This window comes from Poecile atricapillus, chromosome 9, assembly GCF_030490865.1.
Source record: "Poecile atricapillus isolate bPoeAtr1 chromosome 9, bPoeAtr1.hap1, whole genome shotgun sequence".
NCBI lineage: Eukaryota > Metazoa > Chordata > Aves > Passeriformes > Paridae > Poecile > Poecile atricapillus.
Window position 1 is genome coordinate 12,521,976 of NC_081257.1, and position 22,297 is coordinate 12,544,272.

General features: G+C 62.6%; 1 protein-coding gene across 8 annotated transcripts in view; it reads left to right on the top strand.

Moving 5' to 3' along the window:
* Positions 1-350: 350 nt before the first annotated feature.
* COL7A1 (collagen type VII alpha 1 chain) overlaps positions 351-22,297 on the top strand; it is a 29,976-nt gene continuing 8,029 nt past the window's right edge. For 7 of the 8 annotated variants that reach the window (XM_058845267.1, XM_058845265.1, XM_058845259.1 and 4 more), the window contains exons 1-94: positions 351-452; positions 1,064-1,154; positions 1,263-1,443; positions 1,521-1,680; positions 1,774-1,867; positions 1,951-2,109; positions 2,223-2,386; positions 2,484-2,613; positions 2,712-2,834; positions 3,392-3,541; positions 4,240-4,359; positions 4,482-4,628; positions 4,809-4,925; positions 5,000-5,149; positions 5,354-5,482; positions 5,569-5,715; positions 5,882-6,007; positions 6,077-6,220; positions 6,302-6,427; positions 6,502-6,648; positions 6,729-6,857; positions 6,935-7,081; positions 7,234-7,353; positions 7,438-7,584; positions 7,660-7,796; positions 7,876-8,002; positions 8,079-8,222; positions 8,293-8,450; positions 8,553-8,594; positions 8,722-8,748; positions 8,864-8,908; positions 9,114-9,206; positions 9,512-9,583; positions 9,841-9,876; positions 9,951-10,004; positions 10,190-10,258; positions 10,350-10,463; positions 10,763-10,789; positions 10,938-10,991; positions 11,104-11,166; positions 11,289-11,348; positions 11,493-11,528; positions 11,665-11,709; positions 11,922-11,957; positions 12,066-12,110; positions 12,217-12,252; positions 12,333-12,359; positions 12,460-12,489; positions 12,654-12,725; positions 12,830-12,889; positions 12,999-13,034; positions 13,176-13,256; positions 13,383-13,418; positions 13,503-13,547; positions 13,646-13,717; positions 13,882-13,926; positions 14,036-14,062; positions 14,145-14,186; positions 14,811-14,891; positions 15,052-15,087; positions 15,188-15,223; positions 15,309-15,389; positions 15,579-15,614; positions 15,842-15,913; positions 16,112-16,156; positions 16,341-16,376; positions 16,538-16,573; positions 16,682-16,786; positions 16,941-16,976; positions 17,178-17,213; positions 17,363-17,410; positions 17,535-17,570; positions 17,746-17,877; positions 18,040-18,249; positions 18,343-18,378; positions 18,558-18,602; positions 18,771-18,842; positions 18,977-19,021; positions 19,173-19,235; positions 19,319-19,363; positions 19,659-19,694; positions 19,972-20,007; positions 20,192-20,236; positions 20,457-20,489; positions 20,646-20,708; positions 20,796-20,831; positions 20,945-21,025; positions 21,125-21,193; positions 21,292-21,327; positions 21,415-21,456; positions 21,613-21,657; positions 21,798-21,842; positions 21,965-22,000; positions 22,124-22,183. In XM_058845267.1, the coding sequence (XP_058701250.1) occupies positions 1,073-1,154; positions 1,263-1,443; positions 1,521-1,680; positions 1,774-1,867; positions 1,951-2,109; positions 2,223-2,386; positions 2,484-2,613; positions 2,712-2,834; positions 3,392-3,541; positions 4,240-4,359; positions 4,482-4,628; positions 4,809-4,925; positions 5,000-5,149; positions 5,354-5,482; positions 5,569-5,715; positions 5,882-6,007; positions 6,077-6,220; positions 6,302-6,427; positions 6,502-6,648; positions 6,729-6,857; positions 6,935-7,081; positions 7,234-7,353; positions 7,438-7,584; positions 7,660-7,796; positions 7,876-8,002; positions 8,079-8,222; positions 8,293-8,450; positions 8,553-8,594; positions 8,722-8,748; positions 8,864-8,908; positions 9,114-9,206; positions 9,512-9,583; positions 9,841-9,876; positions 9,951-10,004; positions 10,190-10,258; positions 10,350-10,463; positions 10,763-10,789; positions 10,938-10,991; positions 11,104-11,166; positions 11,289-11,348; positions 11,493-11,528; positions 11,665-11,709; positions 11,922-11,957; positions 12,066-12,110; positions 12,217-12,252; positions 12,333-12,359; positions 12,460-12,489; positions 12,654-12,725; positions 12,830-12,889; positions 12,999-13,034; positions 13,176-13,256; positions 13,383-13,418; positions 13,503-13,547; positions 13,646-13,717; positions 13,882-13,926; positions 14,036-14,062; positions 14,145-14,186; positions 14,811-14,891; positions 15,052-15,087; positions 15,188-15,223; positions 15,309-15,389; positions 15,579-15,614; positions 15,842-15,913; positions 16,112-16,156; positions 16,341-16,376; positions 16,538-16,573; positions 16,682-16,786; positions 16,941-16,976; positions 17,178-17,213; positions 17,363-17,410; positions 17,535-17,570; positions 17,746-17,877; positions 18,040-18,249; positions 18,343-18,378; positions 18,558-18,602; positions 18,771-18,842; positions 18,977-19,021; positions 19,173-19,235; positions 19,319-19,363; positions 19,659-19,694; positions 19,972-20,007; positions 20,192-20,236; positions 20,457-20,489; positions 20,646-20,708; positions 20,796-20,831; positions 20,945-21,025; positions 21,125-21,193; positions 21,292-21,327; positions 21,415-21,456; positions 21,613-21,657; positions 21,798-21,842; positions 21,965-22,000; positions 22,124-22,183 (7,263 nt within the window). In that variant the 5' untranslated portion in view covers positions 351-452; positions 1,064-1,072. The remainder of the gene's footprint in view (positions 453-1,063; positions 1,155-1,262; positions 1,444-1,520; positions 1,681-1,773; positions 1,868-1,950; positions 2,110-2,222; positions 2,387-2,483; positions 2,614-2,711; positions 2,835-3,391; positions 3,542-4,239; positions 4,360-4,481; positions 4,629-4,808; positions 4,926-4,999; positions 5,150-5,353; positions 5,483-5,568; positions 5,716-5,881; positions 6,008-6,076; positions 6,221-6,301; positions 6,428-6,501; positions 6,649-6,728; positions 6,858-6,934; positions 7,082-7,233; positions 7,354-7,437; positions 7,585-7,659; positions 7,797-7,875; positions 8,003-8,078; positions 8,223-8,292; positions 8,451-8,552; positions 8,595-8,721; positions 8,749-8,863; positions 8,909-9,113; positions 9,207-9,511; positions 9,584-9,840; positions 9,877-9,950; positions 10,005-10,189; positions 10,259-10,349; positions 10,464-10,762; positions 10,790-10,937; positions 10,992-11,103; positions 11,167-11,288; positions 11,349-11,492; positions 11,529-11,664; positions 11,710-11,921; positions 11,958-12,065; positions 12,111-12,216; positions 12,253-12,332; positions 12,360-12,459; positions 12,490-12,653; positions 12,726-12,829; positions 12,890-12,998; positions 13,035-13,175; positions 13,257-13,382; positions 13,419-13,502; positions 13,548-13,645; positions 13,718-13,881; positions 13,927-14,035; positions 14,063-14,144; positions 14,187-14,810; positions 14,892-15,051; positions 15,088-15,187; positions 15,224-15,308; positions 15,390-15,578; positions 15,615-15,841; positions 15,914-16,111; positions 16,157-16,340; positions 16,377-16,537; positions 16,574-16,681; positions 16,787-16,940; positions 16,977-17,177; positions 17,214-17,362; positions 17,411-17,534; positions 17,571-17,745; positions 17,878-18,039; positions 18,250-18,342; positions 18,379-18,557; positions 18,603-18,770; positions 18,843-18,976; positions 19,022-19,172; positions 19,236-19,318; positions 19,364-19,658; positions 19,695-19,971; positions 20,008-20,191; positions 20,237-20,456; positions 20,490-20,645; positions 20,709-20,795; positions 20,832-20,944; positions 21,026-21,124; positions 21,194-21,291; positions 21,328-21,414; positions 21,457-21,612; positions 21,658-21,797; positions 21,843-21,964; positions 22,001-22,123; positions 22,184-22,297) is intronic. The other variant, XM_058845266.1, reaches the window with a different exon arrangement.

Here is a 22,297-nt window from a genome sequence, read left to right on the forward strand (position 1 = left end):
GGTGCCAGAGCTGCTCACCTTCCTGGAAGATGCAGATGCTGAAGAGAAAACTGCCTTGAGCTTTATTGGAGCCCACCCAGCCCCTCAAGGAGTGCCAAATCCAGCAGCAACCGTTCCCGGGTGTCCTCTCCTGCTTCATCCCCATCCCGGAGCCCCTGCGCGTCGTGCAGCCGCGGGGCAGCCCGGGGTGGCACTCGAGCGGGAAGAGCCCGAGGAGCTGCTTTCTTTCCTTCCTTCCCTGTCAGGGGAGCGGGCTGGAAAAGCCCTTTGGGAGGCCGGGCTGGGCGGGGGCCGTGCCGCTCCGCTCCCCCCGGACGGTGCTCCGGGCCGCCCTCCATAAAGGGGCGGGAGCGCCGGGGGCCGGTGCGCGCCGGCACCGCCTGCGCCCGGCCCGGCTCGGCACGGATCGGCTCGGAGCGCTGCGGGACGGCGCGGCCCCGCGGGGGCGGAGGGTGAGCGCGGAGCTGTGGCGGGGGTCCCGCCGCGGGTGGGGGCACTGCGGGCCAGGAGCGAGCCCCTGCTCGGGCACCCGTGGGCGCTCGCCCACCCTCCCGCGGCGGGGCTCGCACCGCCTGGGCCGGGCTGTGCTTGGGCCGGGACCCGGCGTAGCCAGCGCGGGGGTATCGGGCCAGGTGCCCTCCGCCGCCAGTGCGTGGAAGCGGCGGGACAGGGGGCTGGCAGGCAGGGGGCTGGCAGGCAGGGCTGCCCACGCTGATCCCCGCTGCCCTTGAGCACCTTCCTGGGGCGGGAGGAGCCCCTGCGGGCGGGGGAGCCGGGTACAGCCAGGTACAGCGGCCGGGGTGCGCCGTGGCGTGGGGCAGGCGTGGGGCAGGGGAAGGGGTGGCGGAGGCAGAAGCTGGGCTGTAGCCAGGCCAGGAGCTCCCTGTACCCCCCGCACCGTGGACAGCCCCACCGGCTCTTCACGGGCCAGCTGCTGCCCGCCTGCCCCGGCCCGAAGTGGGGCTCTCCCTGCGCCGTGGAGTGCCTGGGACGGTACTGGCACCCTGCCCTCCCAGCGCTTAGGGCTGGTGTGAGACTGTGGTGGCAGCATCCTATCCTGCAGGCTCCCACGATGAGCAGCCAGCTCCTGCTCCTGGCTGTGCTCCCGGCGCTCCTGGGTCCTCCAGCTGCCATGGCACAGAAGGGGAGCCAAGGTGGGTGCTGAGCACTGGGTGCACACCGTGGGTGGGACAATACGAAGGCTTCAGCACCGATGTGCCACAGTGCCAGTCTGTGTCCTGAGTGCTGTCACTGCTCTGCAGCTGTGTGCGAGGATGTGCTGGAGGCTGACATCGCCTTCCTGGTGGATGGCTCATCCAGCATCGGAAGGAACAACTTCCGTGCTGTCCGCACCTTCATGGACGAGCTGGTGGGGCCCTTTGTGCAGGTGGTGGGTGAGAAGGCAGTGCGCTTTGCCGTGGCACAGTACAGTGATGACCCACGGTGAGCCCAAGGGAGGGGGCACGTGGGGTGTAAGGTGGCAGGGCTGGGAAGTGACAGTGTCCCCCTGCACTCCCCAGAGTGGAGTTCTCATTCTCCCAGCACACTGATGGCACAAGTGTCCGGAGGGCCATCCAGCAGCTGAGCTACAAGGGTGGCAACACGCGGACAGGCGCTGGCTTCCGCTACATTGCTGACAACTTCTTTGGGCCCACGCAGCGCCGGCCTGGGGTCCCCCAGGTATGTTCAGAGCAATGGCCCTGGCAACGTGGGGAGAAGAGTCAGGTCCATGGGCCCCATGCTGGATCTCACAATTCGTTCCTGGCCTTGCAGATCTGCATTCTCATCACGGATGGCAAGTCCCAGGATGATGCTGAGGGGCCGGCAGCGAAGCTGAAGAGCCAGGGCATCAAGGTCTTTGCCGTGGGTGAGTGAGGCTTCAGCAGCACATGAAAGAGTCTTCTGCTTGGTTCAGGTTCCTCCCTCACCTATCATCTCCCTCTGTCCCAGGTATTAAGAATGCTGACCACAAGGAGCTGATCCGTGTGGCCTCAATGCCTACTGATGCCTTCTTCTTCTACGTTGGTGATTTCAAGCTGCTGGACACGCTGGTGCCACTGATGACGCGCAGGGTGTGCACAACTGTTGGGGGCACCCTGCGCCTGCTGGGTATGGGTCCCCAGGCTATCCCATCGCTTTGGGCACACATCTGTGCTGCCCCAGCAAGATCTCCCCTCTGCTTCATGCACTGTGGAGCCAACAGCCCCTGTGCTACCCCACAGATGGGCCAAGCCACACTGGCCCTTCCAACCTGGAGATCCCGGAGCGGGGCCTCAACCATGTGCAGATCCGCTGGAGAGCAGCCAGCGGTCCCATCACCGGCTACCGGGTGCAGTACGTGCCACTGACAGGGCTAGGGCAGCCCATCATGGCAGAGAGGCAGGAGGTGAGTGCCCCCACCTGACTGCTCAGAGTTCCTGGGGCTTCCTGATGCCTCCGTGTGTGACCCGGGGAGGATGAGGGGTGACATTGTTCCTGCCCAGGTGAGCGTGGGGCCACGGGAGACGAGCACTGTGCTACGGGGACTGCGTGTTGGGACAGAGTACCTGGTCACTGTCACTGCCCAGTATGCCAACAGCATCGGCGAGTCGGTGTCTGGCCGAGCACGAACCCGTGAGTGTCCATGTCCATAGGGACAGGGGTGAGTGCAGGCATTGGGTGCCTGCAGCACATGGGGCTGGGGACTCATCCCTGCTTCTGTGTGCCTCCAGAAAGCCGTGCTGGCTCCACGGTGGATTTTCGCGTGGTGGAGACTGGACCAACCTTTCTGCGGCTGGCCTGGCGGGCTGGCCCTGACCCCCCCCAGGGCTACAGCCTCAGCTATGCCGTGCAAGGTGAGGGGATGCTCCCTGCGAGGGTCGGTGCTGCCTGAGCAGCGTGTTTTTGTGCAGCCCCCTGGGCAGAGGGATGTGTGGATGGGAGTTAATGCAGGGATACGTGCCCAGGGTGTGTGGGTGTGTACCCGCCCACCTTCTCCACGGCAGCAGGCAGGCGTGTGCTGGGTGTGGGGCGCGTGTGTGAGCAGAGGCTGGAGGCAGCCTGTGTATTCCTGCACCCCGAGGCTTCGTGCGCAAGGCTCAGGGTGTGTGCTTGGGCGTGTGCAATGGCTGGGGGCCTGGTGTGGGCCCCCATGGCTGCTGCACATGGGAGGCAGGGAGCAGACCCCTGTCCCAGCCAGGGACCAGGCTGGAGCCACACACCTGGCAGCCCCACCCTGGCCTCAGGCGCTCCAAGGGGTGCCCCTGCCCTGGCCCACGTCCCAGCCTCTTCCCGGTGCTCCCCACCCCTGGCACTGACTGGCATCCTCAGGGCAGGGTGCAGGCCCACAGCCACCCCTTCCCTGCTGGGCCTGGTGTGTGCCATGTCCCTGTGCCCCCCCACACCCCTCCAGGACAACCTCAAAGGGAGGAGAAGAGCCTGACAGCCAGCGCACAGTCAGCCACGCTCAGCAACCTGCAGCCCGACACTGAGTACGTGGTGGTGCTCCGGCCCCGCTACGCACAGCAGCCCGCTGTCCCTGTCACCCTCACCGCCCGGACACGTAAGTGCTGTGCCCTGCCCTGGGCCCAGCCGGGGTTAGGAATGGATTCCCAGCACAGGGATGCCCCCCTCCAATCCTTGGGATGCCCCATTGGGATGGGGCTGCCTGGCCCGTTGCTGCCTGTGGGGGTGGGGATGCAGGTGAGCATGTCTACAAAGTGGTGCTCTCAGCCCCAAAAGTTGCTCCCAGGGCAGGATGCAACACTGTGCATTCCTAATTTCCTTTTCAGCCTTCTGGGAGCGTTTCCACCAGAGCTTTCCTCCCGTGACATAAAAAATGTTGACTGAAAATATGCAGGGCTTGAGTACAGTGCTCTGTGGGAGGAAAATGTGGTTTCCACCAGGGCAGAGGCTATTGGAAAGCATCTTCGGGTAGGAGTGGGGGTGAGGCCCCAGGGCAACACCTTTGCAAGCATCAGATTTTGGCAAACCAATTCCTTCAGATGCCTCAGGCAGTCTTAACCCACAGAAAGTATTTAAGGCATTAAGAGGAAGACATTTGAGCTCCATTTTGCATGAGTTTGGTGCTTTGAAGGAGCCGCCTGAGCGTGGGCTGCACTCAGTGACCTCAATGTGGTTAGCATCCATGAGCAGGGGCAGGGGGGCTTCCTGGAGACAGCAGTTTGCAGGTGAAGGTGCTTCCTGCTGGCCCCTGCCCCATGCTCAGGTGGGAGATGGACAGTCACCTCACTTCCACAGGGCACCTGGTGGGCGTGCAGCACTTGAGTGTCCACAACGTCTCAGCACAGAGCATGCTGCTGGCCTGGCAGCCTGTCAGTGGGGCTACTGGCTACCGGCTCTCCTGGGCCACCCACACAGGTAGGTGCCTCTCCCAGAGCTTGTGCCCCTTCTGCTGATGTCCCCTGTGAGGAAGGACAGGAGGGAGCTGGTGGCACCTGCTGCCTGGGCTCTCCAAGGGACTGCTGCACTGGCTCCCACAGGGCAGGACAGGCACAGGGTGGACCTGGATGCTGGGCAGATGTCACATGCATTGGTGGGGCTGCAGCCCAACACTGACTACGTGGTGACGGTGGCCCCACTCTTCAGGCAGCTGGAGGGGCCCACAGCCACTGTGCGGCAGAGGACAGGTAGGTGTTGGGTACAGGTGATGCCATCCTGCTGCTGTGCATGGGAGGAAGCAGGGACCAGCCCTGACAGCCCCTATCCTTGCCATGTGCGGGGACCAGAAACATGGGCTGGGTGGCTGGCTGGCACAAGGTGTGCCAGAGTGGCACAAGGTACCCTGGCCCATGGGATCCTTCTTACAGAGGCAGGTACAGACCAGACGCTGCAGACCAACATCCTGGGCCCCACATCCATCCAGGTGCTCTGGACCAGTGCCCGTGATGCTCGTGGCTACCGTCTAGAGTGGAAGAGAGCCACAGGTAGGCTTGGGGTGCCTGTTGCCCCTGTGGGTCCTCCATGCCAGCAGCTGGCTGTGATCCTTCCCTTCCTGCAGGACCAGAGCCCCCCAGAACGGTGTCTCTCCCCAGCAGCACCAATACTTACCAGCTGACAGGGCTGAAGCCAGGCACCGAGTACCGTATCACCCTCTACACGCTCTACGATGGTGGGGAGGTGGCCACCCCTGTCACCACCTTTCAGACAGGTGAGTGCTTCTAGGGGTCCCCTAAGTTGTCCCCCACCGTCCCAAGCCTTTGGCATGGAGAGATGTCCCGCTGGGCATTGCTCAGCCTGAGGACTGCCTTGGCCATGCGACCCCTCAGCTGTCTGGTCACAGCCCAGGATGCGTATGGGGGTCGCTCTGTCCAGGCTGTGCCAGTCCAGCTGTGCCTTACATGTCCCCTCACAGGCGTAGAGACACCCGTGGGTGCTGTGTCAGACCTGCGGCTCGTTGAGGAATCAGGCAGATGGGTACGGCTGAGCTGGACTGGTGTCCCCAGTGCCACCGAGTACAAAGTGGTGGTGCGCAACAACCAGGGTGAGTCTGTGGGCAGGGGCACAGGTGGCACCTGGGGCATCCTGCCCAGCTGACACCAAGTGACCACACTGCCCTGCTCTTGGCAGATGGCACAGAGAGGACGAGGCGCATCCCGGGCAGCCAGACGGGGCTGGAGCTTGGTGACCTTCGGGAGGGCATTACCTACCTGGTGCGTGTCTCGGCACTAGCAGGTGGTCAGGAGGGCAGTGCTGCCACGCTCACCATCCGCCTCAGTAAGTCCACATCAGGGTTTGGTGCCAGGAGTTCTGGTGCTGCATGTTCCCACTCTGGCATGCATCTGTCCTCTATCTCCCTGCAAACCCCCTTGGGGTGGCAGCTTGGCTGTGGGGTCCCTTTGGACTCCCCAAGGTGACTCTGTGGTGTTGTGGGGTGGTGCAGAGTATCCAGAGGTGGGCAGCATTTCGGACCTGCGGGTGATGGAGGCCGGTCCCAGCCAGCTGCGGGTCACCTGGCGAGGGCTACCAGGTGCTGGGGGCTACCTGCTGACGTGGCAAGGCAGTGACGGTGAGTGTATGGACCATGGGATGCTGTGGCAGCAGTGCTGGAGCCCTTCCTATCCCAGCCATCTCTTAGGTGTGAAGAAATCCCGCTTCCTCCCTGCTGACCCCACCACCTTCACCATCGAGGGGCTGCAAACTAACGTTGTCTACACCATCGGTGTCTCAGCCATTGTGGATGGCCGTGAGGGCAGCCCTGTCACTGCCACGGGACGGATAGGTGAGGTAACCCCTGCCTGACAGTGCTGTCTGATGCCATTTGCTATGAACCTGGGTGACAGTGGTCCTCTTGGTGTGACAGTGCCAGAGCAGGTGGGGAAGGTGACCCAGCTGGAGGTGCAGGCATCCAGGAGCAATGTTGCCCGTGTCACCTGGGTCGGTGTGCCAGGAGCCACTGCCTACCATGTGGTGTGGAGCCGCAGGGACGGTACTGTGGGATGGGGATGGGGGCGGGCTGTGATTGCGGTAGGGTGGGGGGCCTGATGCCACAGTCCTTGGCAGGGAGTTTGGAGAATAGCCGGCGAGTTCCTGGCCATATCAACTCTTTTGACATCCCCAACCTGGAGGGAGGCGTCTCCTACATTGTGAAGGTGACGGCACTCATTGGCAACCGGGAAGGCAACCCCGTCTCCGTTGTCGTCACCACCCGTAAGTGCTGGGGCAGGGGGCATCACCCCAGGGTGGCACTGGGCACTCCTGCCCCTAATGTCTGCCCCTCTGCTCCACAGCGGAAGCAGCGCCCCTACGCCCTGTCAGTGGCTTCCAGGTGACCGAGGCCTCGGAGCACCGCCTGCGCCTGGCCTGGCTGCCAGTGGCTGGCAGCACTGGCTACCGTCTGTTCTGGCGCCTGGCTGAAGGCAAGTGTAGCTGGTTGGCAGCCCTGCATCCCTGCCAGCCCCCACTGCACCCCCTCACCCCTCTCTGCCCCCGCCAGGGGGGCCCCAGCATAGCCAGCAGCTCCCAGCCACCTCCAGCTCTTATGATCTGTCGGGACTGGAACCGGGCCGGCGCTACCATATCAGCATCACCAGCCTGGCTGGCAGCCGAGAGAGCGAGCCAGCCACCATCACTGCCATCACCAGTAAGGGACTGCCTGGGGCCAAGGCAGCATAAGCCCCCATGGCTTGAGCCCAGAGGGACACCCAGGGACTGGACTGTCCCAGCACTGGGCTGGAGAGAGCAAGTTGGGGGCTGCCCCTTGAAGCTGGGACACCCTTTCCTCTCCTTTGGTAGCTGCCGCAAGCCGCATTACCAGCCTGAGGGTGACGGAGGTGCAGAGAGATTCGGTGACTCTCACCTGGACCCCAGTCCCTGGTGCCTCTGGCTATGTCCTCTCCTGGAGCCCTCCTGCAGGTGAGATGAGTGGGTGGCCCCAGGATGGTGGGCAGCATCCCCACAGGGGCTTGCTGATCCCTCTGACTGTCCCCTGGGTGGCAGCTGGTGGGGAGAAGAGGCGGACGCTGCCCAGCACTGCCAGCTCCCAGCAGGTCTCCGGGCTGCGCCTGGGCCAGCGCTACACCTTCACCCTCCGCCCGCTCCTGGGGAGCACGCCAGGTGCCGAGGTGTCTGTCAGCGAGCGCACAGGTACTGGGGTCACAGCAGGGGTGGGCTGGGTTTTTCTCCGCTCTGGTGTTGGCTTCACCCCTTCCCGGCCTGCAGTCTGCAGGGATGCCCTCGGTGACGTGGTCTTCCTGGTACACGGCACCCGCAACAGCTCCTCTGGTGCCGACGCTGTCCGCACGCTCCTCTCCAACACCGTGTCTGCCCTGGGGCGCCTGGGCCCTGAGGGCACACAGGTAGGCTGCTGCCACAGCGCTGGGGGCTCGGGGGCCGTGGGTGGGCCGTGGTGCCCACTGCTCCCCTGCACCCTCGCAGGTGGCCCTGGCCACATACAGCTACCGCAGCCTACCCTGGCTGCTCCTCAACCGCTCCAGTGACCTGCCCGCTGTGCTGGAACAGATCCGCACCATGCGCTATGAGGAGCCCAGCGGCAACGCCATCGGTGAGGGGGGCACTAGGAGCTGGGCAGTGGTTTCTGGGATCCTGCTGACTATCCCTTCTTCCTTCTCCCTCTCTAGGGGCAGCCATCACCTTTGCCAGGACCTACCTGCTGAGTCCTGGCGCAGGGCGCCGTCCCGGGGTGCCAGCAGTGCTGGTGGTTCTGGCTGACAGCCCTTCTGGGGATGATGCCATCACTGTGGCCAGGGATGTCAAGGCTGCGGGTGAGGACAGTGGGGTCTCATCAGGTTGTGCAGGGACTTCTGTGGGGTGCTGAGGGTGCTCTTGGCTCAGGGGTCCAGGTGCTGGCAGTGGGCATGGAGGGGGCAGACCAGGAGCAGCTCCGGCGCATGGTCACCAGTGAGGACCCGCGGTACATCTACCATGGCAGAGACCTGGCAGAGCTGGAGGGAGAGCTCACTGATGACCTCTGCACCATCATCTCCACCAAGGTACAGGCCAGAGAACCTCGGGGGTGTGCAGGGGAAGCAGCCCCATGTAAGCCGGTGGGTCTCCTATCCCTGTGTTCACACAGGCTTGTCTTTTCTTGCCAGCCAGTGCCAAAGCCAAAGCCCTGCACTGTGCAGTGCCCCAAGGTGAGCTTCTCGAGGCTGTGCCATGCTGTGCCGTCCCACAGGAGCTCAGCATGGGTCAGGGACCCCTAGCTGCTGATGCAGGGAGTTAAGTACAAGAGTGTTAACCCCTTCCCTCTGTCCTCTGCAGGGCGAGAAGGGAGACCGCGGTGAGGCAGTGAGTGCTTTGGTGACACCCTGCCACCAGCTGGTGGCTCTGGGGGGTTTGCATCTCCCAAACCATGGCAGCACCAGCTCACAGGGTACGCTCACTACTGGCTTTGTCTCTGCAGGGACTGCAAGGACGTATGGGACCACCAGGTCTCCCTGGACAGCCGGTAATAACCTGATGGAAGGGGGCATAAGAGGGGCAGCTCCCTGGAGAGGGCAGTGTCATTGTCCCCATGTCCTCATGTTCCCTTGTCCCTTTGTCCTGCCAGTGGGTGGGTGTGGGACAAGAACATGCCCAGCTCTTGCTACAGACAGGCAACACCTCTTAACCACCACCTGCCACCCACCCTGTCCTCTCCACTGTGTCTCCAGGGTCGCCACGGGCTTCCTGGCCCCCCAGGACCACCAGGGCCACGGGGTCCACCAGGAGAGAGTGCTGAGAGTCCGGGCAAGAAGGGGGACAGGGTGAGTACCTCTGGCCCCTCACCTAGACATCCCAGGATCCCAGTGACCTGGCTCCATGTGGCCTCTCACTGCCCCTTGTCCCTTGGGTCTCCACACCTACGCTGGAGGGAAAATCCCACTGAAGAATCCAGCCTGCACCCTCACAGCCCTGCTCAGCACATGGGGGAAAGGCACCCTGGAACCCAGCTCTGCATTGGGGCTGCCCTGAGCTCCCAGTGCTGGGACCAGCACTGCCTGGGGCACTGGAGGAGTCTGGCAGTGCTGGGGTACACCAGATGCTGGCATGATGCTCCTCTGTCCTGCAGGGATTTCCTGGAGCTGATGGGACTCCAGGAAGCCCTGGACGCCCTGGGAATCCTGGTTCACCTGGGCAGCCAGTGAGTAAGGGTGTCCCTTGGCTTTACTGCTGCACAATGGACTCTTCCCATTGCCTTGCCTGCTCCCTGAGCCAGCCTGTGCTTCCCTGCTCCCTGTGCTGTCTCTGGCAGGGTCACTGCTGCCTCCTGTGTGGGTATCCCAGGCAAAGTTTATCCTTGCTTTGGCTGGAGATGCCATGCCATCCCACCCCATTCCATCTCATCCTATCCTCACTTCATGTGAACACGTGTTCACCTCCTGAACTATTGCTTTCTAGGGCATCCAGGGCATCCCTGGTCCTCGAGGGGATCCTGTGAGTATGGCTCCAGCTCTCCCTGACCCTTCTCACACCCAACACCCCTTCTCATTCTCATCTTTCCTTCCCAGGGGACACGGGGGCCCGTGGGACTTACTGGCCCAAAGGGGGAGAAAGGTGAACCGGTAGGTGATGAGCAGGGGGCTGCCCCACAGGGGCCCCTGGGGAGCACTGGGGACCCTGGTGGGCACATCTTGGCACCTGGCATTCCCTGGCTCCAGGGTCTCCCCATCTCCCTGCCAGACTCCTGGCACTGTGGCCACAACAGGGCACATGCGGTCACTGATTTTTCCTCCCCCTCCTCGTGCAGGGAGAGCCCAGGGTGATCATGGATGGAGAACAGGGGCTACCAGGCCGGAAAGGGGAGCCAGGTGTGCCGGTAGGTGTGGGAATACAGATGTGAAGGGGTCTCTGCCAGCACCCCCAGCCCACGCCACAGCCTCAGCTGATGGAACACCTCTGTCCTCTAGGGCAGCCCCGGCTCACCTGGGATCCCTGGCCCACGGGGGCCCCTTGGTGATCCAGGCCCCCCTGGTGCACTCGGACCTACGGGGCTACCGGGACCTCCTGGGGAGTTTGTGAAGGTACATCCCTCTGATGCTGCATGAGGATGGCGGGGGGATGTGTGGGCAGATGGATGGGGGAACAGCCAGCTGCTTGGAGCTGCTCCCCCGTGGACTCCTCCTGGCCCTGCTCATGGGCTGTGCCCTCCACCAGCTGTGCCTGCACACATGTGCACGTGCCTGAGCTGCTGCTGGGCAGCGTGGGGAGAGGCACACGGGCATGCACATACCCTAATGCCACTGATGATGGGCTCTGCCCTATTCAAGAGGGGCATGGGAGCAGCCCAAACTGCCCTTATTTGCTTTTTTTACCCTTGCAGGGAGAAAAGGGTGACCGAGGGGAAAGGGTGAGTGGCTGTGCATTTCCCTGACTCCTCTGCCCTACTGGATGGAGGTCCCTTGAATGTCCAAGGGCACTGTAGCTCAGTCCTCAGGGTGCTGAGGAGGACTGAGCCCTCAGGGCAATGACACAGCAGCTGAGCCTTCTCTCTGCAGGGCCCCCCTGGATTCATAGATGGGGCAGTACCTCGAGGGGATCCCGGACCCCCAGTGAGTCGAGCTCCTAGGCCAACAGGGTTGGCAGAGGGGATCAGGGCTGCGGTGCCTATGTGTGCCCAGGGCTGAGCTGCATCCCCAGGAGCTGAGATTTTCTCTCTTGCAGGGCCTGCCTGGGGAACCTGGGCCTCGAGGCCCTGCTGGGCCCCCTGGCCTGAAGGGAGAGAAGGTAGGAAGGTGTCAGGGATGCTCCCCACTGGGGCTGGACCTCACACCACTCTCCAGTGGGGATTCCCATCTAATGGGCATCTCCATGCCATGAGCATGGCTATTGCCTTTCCAAATCCCTAGGGTGATGGCATAGAAGGTTTCCCAGGGTCACCTGGCCGCCCCGGGGACCCAGGAGACAGGGTGAGTTTCCTGAGAGAAGGTAAGGCAGGCAGGAGCTGGCCATGCCAAGAGCCAAGCCCCAAGGGCACACCTGAAGGCTCCTGCTTTGGACAGCCTGGGCATTTGCCTTGTCACACCTTGTCACATCTCCATTCTCCTTCACAGGGTCCTCGGGGACCACCGGGGGAGCAGGGCAGGAAGGTGAGTGCTGCAGGGACTGGAGAGACACTCTTGCCATGCCTTTGGCAGGGAGAAAAGGGTTCTGGGTTCTGTGCCAGGGCCCAGGATGTCCCCCAAATGTACTGCTGCCCCTGACCCTGTGTTTCTCCTATACCAGGGAGACCGTGGGGCACCAGGCGAGCTGGGAGAGACGGGTCAGAAGGTGAGATGATGCCAAAGCAGATCAGCATTGACTGGTCCTGGTGTCCCTGAGACCTGGTGGTGGCTGTGCCTGGGGATTGCCGTCACAGCCCATCGTTCTTGGATGGATTCAGGGCTGAATCGTGAACAGCTGTGGGACAGTGTGTGGGGTGGGGGCAGTGTGATGTAGAGGGAGGAAAGATCCCTGAAACCCTCCTCTGCTTTGCTCTGCAGGGAGACCGTGGTGTGCCGGGCCCACAGGGTGAGAAGGTAGGTGTGCTGGGGCAACTGTGGCATGGTGGAGTGATGCCTGGAGCAGCCACCCTGGCAGGGGATGGCAGGATGTCCACACGCCTTCCTCTTCCTCCTCTCCTGCAGGGTGAGATGGGAGCCCCAGGGCACCCAGGGCCATCAGGCAGAGAGGTGAGTCAGGGTAGCAGGTGTGGTGCTGTGGAGCCAGGAGCTGCCATGCCCTGCCTGCATGTTCCCAGGCACTGCCAGCCCCCTGAGGTCTCTGATCTTGCCATAGGGAGCTCCAGGACCGGCTGGCCCCCGCGGGGAGAAGGTGAGGGCAAAGTGGGGTCCCAGTGGTGTGGCAGGAGTCTGTTGGGGAAGGGGCTGGCAGTGACACCTGTCTCTCTGCAGGGTGATCCAGGACCACCTGGCAAGCCAGTAAGTGATGCTGCCCAGCGGGTCCACCTCTGCCTGCCCTAGCCCCAGGACAGGGAGCCATGGGCAGTGTCCAGCATGGTCCCCTCTGCTTCCCCTCCAGGCTCCCAGTGTGGCTGGTGTTGGAGAGAAGGTAACCCTGGCCCAGCTGTGCCCTCCATCCTCTGGGCATGGCTGTGGGCTGGGGAGGGGCTCATCATTGCAAAGTTGGGCTCATCCTAGTCCCAGGCCTGGTTGTCCACAGCTGTGGTGGGGAAAAAAATGGGTGGTTTGGGGTGCTGATTTTGTCTGCTCCAGGGTGACAGAGGTCTCCCAGGACCGGAAGGACCTCCTGGCCCCAAGGGTGACACAGGAGATAAAGGTGCCCGTGTGAGTACTGCCTTGAGGATAGGAAGCACAGGGCACATGGCACAGCCCTCCCCAGACTCATGGTGCCTGTGCTGTTGCTCCATGCTATGTCCTTCCATGTCTAGGGTCCCCCTGGCCTGAGCATCCCTGGACCAGCAGGCCCCAAAGGCGAGCAGGGCGATCGGGTGAGTCTGGGTGCACCTTGAGGGCACCAGCTCATGGGCCTGGTCCCTCCCCCGTCAAGGGGTCATCAAAGTTCCCAGTGACACGTGCTCTTCCTCTCCAACAAACCAGGGTATCGTTGGCCTCACAGGCAGGAGTGGCCCAAAGGTAATGTCACTGCCCTTCCATTCATCTGTCCATCTGTCTGTCTGTCTGTCTGGCTCTAGAGGGGCTGTTCCTGCAAGCTGTGCCCCTTCTCTCCCCAGCTGCCCAGACTCTGCCCTGACTGTCACCCCTTCCCTTGCCTAGGGTGACCCAGGAGAGCCAGGGGAGAAGGGGGAGCCAGGCCGAGCAGGCACCCCTGGGCAGACTGGGATGCGAGGCAAGGAGGTAGTGTGGGAAAAGGGGCTATGGGGCACTGTGGCCCTGAGGAGAGTGGGGGCTGGCAGGGAGCAGGGGGATGCTGGTGACTTGTACTTTTCTCTCCTGGCCGGTGCCCACTGATTTGTGCCGCAGGGAGAGAGAGGAGAGAAAGGTGACGAAGGCACCCCGGTAAGTGAGGGCCCCCAGGAGCACTGCCCCTCTCTCCACTGCCCCTGTTCCTACTCCCCCCACTCACCCCCTCTTTCCCCACAGGGTGAAACGGGTCTGCCTGGCAAACCTGGAGACAGGGGTCCCCGGGTAAGTGCAGAGCTGCTGGGCACCCTGGGGCAGGAGAAAGACACATGGCCTCGAGGTGGCTCCTGCTAATGCACATCTTCCCTTTGCTCTCCACCCAGGGCCTTCCTGGCTACCGTGGCCCCCCTGGGGAGAAGGGTGACTTGGGGGACCCAGGACCTGAGGGCAGGAATGTGAGTACCCCCTTGTATGTACCCACTGCTCCATGGACCCCCCTACCCCTCACAACTCATTGCCCCACACCCACCCTTACCCCAGGGTACCCCCATCCCACAGGACCCACACCCCACGGGTCCCCAGTTCCCTCCCCCTCTGACTCCTTCCCTCTTTCCTGCAGGGCAGCCCTGGAGCACCAGGGAGCAAGGGTGACCGTGGGGACCCGGTGAGTGATGATGGCAGGGCCACGTGTGGCCCCCCACCCCAGAGCCAGCTGTGCCCTCTCCTGGGCTGCGTCAGCTCCCCTTAATCTGCTTCCCTTGCCCTTCTTTCAGGGGCCTCCTGGACCCCCAGGACGAGCTGTAAGTTCTGCCTCTCTCTTCTCCCTGCCCATGGGCTGGTGTCCAGCCCTGTGTGCTCCAACAATTCCTCTCTGCCCCACAGGTCGATGCTGGACTTGGAGGAGTGGGAGAAAAGGGTGAGAAGGTAATGAATGAGTCCTTGGGATGCTGGTGGTGGGATACTCTCTGCTGTCCCCTGGGCTCTGCCTGGCCACTGGGATCACCGTTCATCAAGCCCTCCCTGCCCAAAACAGCCTCTGCCACGTGCAGCTGATGATGTGCACCATGACTGAGAGGCACATGGAACTTGGGGGACATGGGCTGACACGTGCCCCATGATGGGAGGAGGCCCTGTAGGGCTGAGGTTTCCAAAGGAACTGGTGTGCTCCTGGCTCCCCAGCCCCACAGGGGTCCCATGGCAGCACTCAACACTGCGGGTGTTCTGCTTTTACAACCCAGCTTAGGCTCAGGACAGTTTTGGCCACAGGTTGTGCTCTGTGCTGGGTGGCATTGTGGTCCCCAACTGTGGTCGTGCTGGCTCCTGGCTCAGCAGTGCTGCTCGGTGCCTTTCTTCTGCAATTACACTCTGGCCCCCATTCCCCCAAGTGGGAGCTGCACTGAGCCCAGCCACCTCTTTATCAGCCTGTGCCTCTTACTTTGAGACTTTCCTCTCATCCCACCCCTAAACCACATGGCACCAGCACTGTGTACTCTGGTGCAGGCTTGGTACAGCACAGTACCCTCTGACCACTGTGCTCTTCCCTGGCAGGGGGACCCTGGGGACCCAGGCAAGAATGGCGTGAAGGGTGCCCAGGGTGATGCTGGCTCCCCTGGAGTGCCTGGAGAGAGGGTAAGTGCTGGCTCCCTGGTGTGGGGGGCACTGGAACAGCATGATGGGTGATGTTCTGCAGGGGGACCAGGGTCCTGGTGTGCAGGGACTGCCTGCTGAGCACCCAGGATCCTCTCCTTTCCCCCCATGCCCCACTCCTGAGGATGTCTCTCTCTTGCAGGGTGTGGAGGGCCCCCGTGGCCCCCCTGGCACACGGGTAAGTGTCCCCTTTCCCATGGGGGTCTGAATGGGGGACCTGTGCCCTGTGCAGCTCCTGTTAATGGGACATGATGCTTACTTCTCCTCTGGCCCCATAGGGTGACCCTGGGGACCGAGGCCTGCCAGGAGAGAAGGTAAGGGGATTGGGGGCTGAGGGTTGCCCCACAGAACTCCCATCCCACCCCAAAGCTCCAACTGTCCTGCCCTGCTCTCTTACAGGGGGACCGTGGGCCCCCAGGGCTGGATGGCCGAAACGGGCTGGAAGGCAAACCTGGGCCTCCAGGGCCTGCTGGACTGCGGGTGAGTGTGGTCCAGGGTGGGGGGAATGTCTGTGCTGAGTGCCACGGGTGGGATCTGGGGGATAGAGGGATGATGGGGCAGGAGGAGCTGTCCCCCTGGACACCCTCTGCTCCAGGCTGGGGATGCTCTGGAGTGGGGGCCTTTGGCAGGATGGGAATGTCCCTATCCTCACCTCCTCCTTGCCTGCAGGGGGACCCGGGAAAGCAGGGAGATCCTGGACGGGATGTAAGTATCTCTGGAGAGGGCATGTTTAGGTTGTGTTCCTGCTGGGGCCATCAGACTTGCAAAGGACCAGTGTCCTGTCCCATGCTTCTTGGCCCAGGGCAGTGCAGAAAGACCCTCCCCTGTCCCCAGCAGAGTGCCACTGCCAGTCACACTGCCTGCTCCCAGGGCTGGCTGTGGCAGATGGGTGTCCTGCTGCCTTGTGCTCCCACCATCTCCTTTCCCTACAGGGGCTGCCTGGGCTGCGTGGGGAGCAGGGACCACCTGGCCCCGTGGGTCCCCTTGGACCACCTGGCGTGCCTGTAAGTACCAGCCACCCTGCACCCTAGGGACACATCCTGTCCCCTGCCCTCTGTGGATACCAGCTGGATCACCCCTGTGCCCAGCTCCCCCTTCCATGCAGCTTGAGGCTCCAGTGGGGCCCAGGCACCCCTGGCTGCTGGTGCCCTGGCTGGTGTAGAGCCTGGCGTGCTCCCTCACTGCCTTTTTTTTCCTCCCAGGGCAAACCCGGTGAGGATGGCAAACCTGGCCTGAATGGCAAGAATGTGAGTAAGGGAAACAGGGCTTGACTTTGGGGCTCTCCCAGGATGCTGAGGGATAGTGATCCCAATACAACATAAGGCAAGGGGAGGATGTGGCAAAGAACCCCCATGGCTCTGAGCCATCCTCTGGTTTGTACCCATGTTAAGATGGTTGAGTGGGGTGCTGACAGGCAGCCTTTGTTCCCAGGGAGAAGATGGTACACCAGGAGAGGATGGGAGAAAGGTAAGGAGATGATCCATGGGTGGTTCCTGTGTGTCCCTGCACGGTCCCCATGTGATCCCCCCAAGCCTGGTGGCTCCACCCTGCCCAGACCAGGAGCACCATTTCATTTCACGGTGTGCGGATGGGGCAGCATGCCTCCAACTCCTTTCTCTCCTGGTTAGGGAGACAAAGGCGATACAGGACTACCTGGGAGGGAGGTGAGTACTCCCCAAAGAGGAGTGTGTGATGGGGAATGCTGGGTACATGCCCCCATCAGGGACAGACCTGGGTCCCACATTCTGGGGGTCATACTGCTCTCTCGGCAGGGCCGCAGCGGTGCCAAGGGCGAGCAGGGGGACAGAGGTGTGCCAGGCCCCCTCGGCCCCCCTGGCCTTCCTGGTGTCCCAGGGCAGGTTGGCCCCCCAGGCCAGGTGTGTAGTTCTCGACCCCATGGTGCCACTCAGCACCAGACCCTGGAGTCTGGAGTGCTCTGAGGCAGGCAGGACCCCCATCCATGGCTCCCTCAGGACACTGCTCTGTGTCCATGGGGACAGGGTGCTATTGTGTCACCTCCATGTTTTCTAGGGCTCCCCAGGCCTCCGTGGGGTGGCTGGACCAAAGGTAAGTGTGCTCCTGACCCCCAATCCCCCCCAAGGCAAAGGTCTGGGGGGAACCACATACCAGAGGTAGTTAGTCCCTGGCAGGAGTCCCCACCCCCAAGATGACAAGGCTGGACCCTAGTGCTGCAGTTGGTGCTGAGCAGCCTGACTGCTCCCCTTGATCAGCCTGACTGCTCCCCTTGATCCCTTTGCTGTGTTTCAGGGGGACCCAGGGGAGCCTGGACTGCGTGGGGAGCCGGTGAGTACCCAGCACTGAGCCTGACAAGCTTCAAGCACCTCAGTCACAACCACAGCCCCTGCCCAGGCAGCAGCAAAGTGTTAACTCTGAAGCCTACTAAGATTGCTGCACTCTGTACATCTTCATTCCCTCTTTTCCTGTAAACCCAGGGGCGACCTGGCAACCCTGGAGCACGTGGAGACCCTGGGAGTACCGTGGTGAGTCCCTACCCTGAACTGTCCCTGCTGTGCTGGGACAGCAGCATCAGCCCTGGGCAACAGAGAACTGTCCACAGCCTCTGTGGTGGGAGCTTAGTTGGTTTTTAATGTCTTTTTATTGCAGAACATTGAACGTAGCCTGGAAGCGCTTGGCATCAAGGTATGTATTTCCTGACGGTCAGGCTGAGGCTTCTTCTTGCCACATGGCAGCAGGAAGAGGGCATGGGAGGTGGTGGGAGATCCGAGCAATTTAGGATGTCTTAGCAGGACTGTGGGGTGCTGCTGCAGCTGGGTTCCAGTTACGCCCTGACCGGTGGCTCTCTCCTCCCTCCCAGGTTTCATCCCTGAAGGAGCTCACGGGTGCCTATGATGGGAGCTCAGACTCATTTCTACCGGTGTCCGAGCGGCTGCGGGGCCAGAAGGGCAGTCGGGGGGATCCAGGAGAAAGGGGGCCCCCAGGCCGAGAGGTGAGTGGAGTCAGGCTCGATGCCAAGTCCCAGCACCCTGCCCCACTCCTGCTTTCTGCGCTGGCTGGGGGTTCATGCAGCCGGCTCAGCCCTGGGGTGCTCGGGGGGGGCTCACAGCCCCACCTCAGAGCTGGATCTGGCAGCACAGCTTATGTTTTGCAGGGCTCCTTAGGCTTCCCTGGCGAGCGAGGACCCAAAGGTGACAAGGGGGACCCAGGTACCCCCGGCCCCCAGGGCCCCATGGGCCGGGCCGTGGGTGAGCGGGGTCCCGAGGGCCCGCCTGGGCAGCCAGGGGAGCCTGGCAAGCCAGGCATTCCTGGGGTGCCGGGCCGGGCTGGGGAGCTGGGGGAATCCGGGAGGTCCGGCGAGAAGGTGAGTGTGTGTGGAGGTGCGAGGTGAAGTCTGGGAGACCTGGTCTAGGGGCTTGGGGACAGCCCTGTGACAGCCACCGTGGTGTTTTCACAGGGTGACCGAGGTGAGAAGGGTGACCGAGGTGAGCAGGTGAGCTGGGATAGGGACATGGTGCCCTCCATCCTCTCTTGTGTTGTGCCCCTCTTGAGGGGATGCAGGGTTCTCTGTGGGGCAGGCAGATGCCCTGTGGAGGCCAGGAGTGGCCATACCAGGAAGGCTCTGCTCTCCCATGCCCTTTGACACTCAACCTATTTCTCTACCCTCCTCAGGGAAGGGATGGCTTGCCTGGACCCCCAGGGCCCCCAGGGCCCAAGGTAGGTGATGGCTGCTGCTGTAGACCATCGTCAAGATGCCAGCCTGCCCCTCTGGGGATGGATGGCCACAGCCAGTCCCTTGGCACAGGGGCTTGGAGAGAGCTTTGCCCCTGATGGGGCCTTCCTGAGGTCCCCTGGGTGCTGGCCCTGACTGTGCCCTGCCCACAGGTGGACGTGGTGGAGGGCAGCCTGATGGGCCTCCCAGGCGAACGTGGCCCCACTGGACCCAAAGGAGCCAAGGTGCGTGTCTGCTCTGAGAGGAGAAGGGCAGCTGAGACAACCGAGCTGGGGCGACATCATGAGCTGGGGCTGAGGATGGTGGTGGGGCAGAGGGGCAGCAAGGGCTGATGGCATCTGTCTTCTTCCCAACACAGGGTGAGCCAGGAGCTGAGGGCGAGCGGGGACCCAAAGGAGATAAGGTCTGAGGTTCTAAGTCTCCAGAGTCAAAAGGGAGCAAAGCCCTGGGTGAGGGCACTGCTGGGCACACCCCTCTTTGGGTGTCAGCAGGCCCTGGGAGGTCATGGGAAGGTCCCTGCCTGTCCTGTGACCCTGTGCCTGTCCCCAATCCAGGGTGAAGGTGGCTTGAGGGGTGACCGAGGGGAGCCTGGCGAGAAGGGCAGGGACGGCGCCCCGGTGAGTGCCACTGTTCCCCTGAGTGACACTGACCTGGACCCTGCCTGGCACTGATCCCATCCCTTCTCCATCCTTTGCTCCAGGGTCTCCCGGGTGAGAGAGGTCTGGCAGGCCCTGAGGGGAAGCCGGTGAGTGGGGACAAGATGGAAAGATGCAGGCTGGGATTGGGGGATGTCCTGTGGTCTCACACCAGCCACCACTGGCACCAGCAGGAGCGTTTGTGCCTCATTCACCTCCTTCTCCCCAAATCTCATGCAGGGCCTGCAGAGCTTTAGGGGCCCTCTCCCTATTCCTACCACTTAGGCTAAGTGCCGTGGCTGGCTACCACACACTGGGAATGGGGAACATCCCTGGGGGCAGGCAGGGCTGTGTGGAGCTGCTGGGTTTCTGTTTGTCCACTGACTCTGATGTGGTTCTTTGCAGGGCTTGCCAGGCTTTCCTGGCGTGCTGGGACGCCCGGTAGGTGTCTGTGTGTCACCCATGTCCCTGTGCCCCACCACCTCAGCACACAGCTGGAGGCTCCTGGCTGTGAATGCTTGGTGAAACCATGGGGGTCACCCTGCTGCCAGGCCGGGTCCTTGGCCCCCTGCATCTTAGCAGGACCTGTCCTGGCTTGTCTTACTTGGTGCTTACAAGAGCCGCTGGCACTGTCTGGGTCTGCTCTCCCTGGGGACACCCCCTGTTCCCACTGGGGAAAACCCACTTCTGCAGTGATCCTGTTTCTTCCTCCCTTCAGGGCAATCAGGGAGACCCAGGACCCCCAGGACCTCCGGTAAGGAGCCACCTTGCACCACGTGCAGGGGACTGTCATGCAAGGGCAATGTCAGCCAGGGTGGGCATTCCCCCAGGGAGTGGAGGTGGGGTGGCCGTGCTGGGACTGAGTGGTCTTGCTGCCCCTTCCCTGTCCTGTGCCACCAGTAAGTACCACCACAATAATGTCTCCTTGTCCCCTGCAGGGCAACATTGGCCCACCAGGGACCCAGGGCCCAGCTGGTGCCAAGGTAAGGCAGTGGCATTGGCATCTGCATCAGCATTGCCAAGTCCAGCCTGGCAGAGGGAAAATGGTGCCTTGCCATTGGGGACTGGAGGGAGGACCACATTTCAGGAAGTTTTGGGCTGGAGGGAGGGACATTTGAGCTGGATCCAGGTATGAAGATATACCTGTGACCAAAGTAGCTGGTTGGTTGGGGTGGTTGGGCTGATGCAGCATGTTCTTCCCAGGGTGATCCGGGAGAACCTGGCTCCAGCATCCGTGTGAGTACTCATACCCTCCCTGCCAGTATCCACCTGGCTGCCCAAAACCATCCAGCCTCCCCAAAATCAGCCAGTCCCACCCCAACACACCTTCCCACAGGGGCAGCCAAGGTCCTGGCTGTGCCATCCCCTCTGATGTGGCTGTTTCCATTGCAGGGCTTGCCTGGACCCCAGGGCAACATGGGCCTGCCAGGACCACTTGGCCCCCCTGGCCCAGGGGTAGGTATTTGAACACCCCAGACCTGTCCCTTGGCTGTTCCTGGTGCCTGGCATGCTGCTTGATTTCTGTTCATGTCTCCATTGCAGGGCCCACCAGGTGTCCCTGGGCTGCCGGGACAAGTGGTGAGTGTGTTGTCCCCCACATCTGCCTGCCATCCTCTGGCTGTGTGGGTGCTTGGGGCTGCCTGGGGGGCTGTAGGACCCCCACACCCCACCCCAACTCTTGCTGCCTGCAGGGGGAGAGCGGGAAGCCAGGCGTGCCGGGCAGGGATGGTGTGCCAGGGAAGGATGGTGAGGCAGGAGTGCCTGGGAAGATGGTATGTTGATGCTTACCCTGCCCCATCCCAGGGACACCCCCACTCAGCTCAGCCTGGGTTGTCTGCAGCTGAGGCTGAGGGCTGTGCCGCTTCTGCCAGGGCTTACCAGGACCTGTGGGGCCTGCTGGTCCCAAGGGAGAGCCAGGGGATGCTGGAGCCCCAGGGCAGGTGAGTGCAGAGCTGCCTTGTCCAGTGTTCCTGGCCAGGAGGAGGGGGAGCATCCCCGTGCAGCCCTGCTCACCTGCCCACTGTGTCCTCTGCCCCAGGCCATCGCTGGCCCCCCTGGAGCCAAGGGAGAGAAGGTAAAGAGCTAGGGTGTGAGGGCTGGGTGTCTGCTGGGCACTGGCATCCACAGTGGGCACATCTGAGCACCCCTGTGTCCCCTGCAGGGTGAGCCGGCGCTGCTGGAGGGTGTGCTGCTGGGAGAGCCCGTGAGTCACCCCCATAAACCCAAACTCCCCTTACCCTCATCTCCCCTCATTAGCATTTCCCTACCATTAACCTCATCCTCTCCCACCACTCTTGACTTCTGAGGGGCAAGCCAGCCCTGTGGCTGCCCTCTCCCCTAACACTGCTGTCCCTGGCAGGGCTCCAAGGGTGACCGAGGCTTGCCAGGCCCCAAGGGTGAGAAGGTGAGTGCTGCCCTAGGAGTCGGTGGGGAGGGGATTGTGTGGTCCCCTTGCTGCTTGGCCACAGTGTGGGGATCCAGCTGCAGCTGCTCCCCCAGTTCATAATCCCACACATCTGCTTTTTTCTTGTTTTTCCCTGCCAGGGTGAGCCAGGAAAGCTTGGAGAACCAGGAGATCCTGGGGAAGATGTGAGTAGGAGGCACATGGGGGTGGTGGGTGGTTACTGGGGACAGTGGATGCTGCAGGGGCTGGTATCTGTGCCCCTGCCACCTACTGCCCACATCTTTCTGGGGGCTTGGTGTCTTCACAGGGAGCCAAGGGATCCTCTGGAGCCAAAGGGGAGAAGGTACATGTCCCCTGCCCCCAGGGGGTTCCCCCCACCCTGGGGGATGCTCTGGGTGGCATGGTGGCCCTGGCACCCCTGGCCCCCAGCCAGGTGATGTGACACACTCTTTCTGCCACCTTGCAGGGATCACTGGGTGTCGGTGCACAGGGTCCACCAGGACAGGATGGGCCTCCAGGTTTGAAGGTAACCCCTGTCCCCATGTCACCCTGGCTCTGATCATGTCCCTAATGCCCCAGTGATACTCTAGCTTGGCTGGCTGAGGGAAAAGCACACTCCTGAGGGGCTGTTTTTATGAGC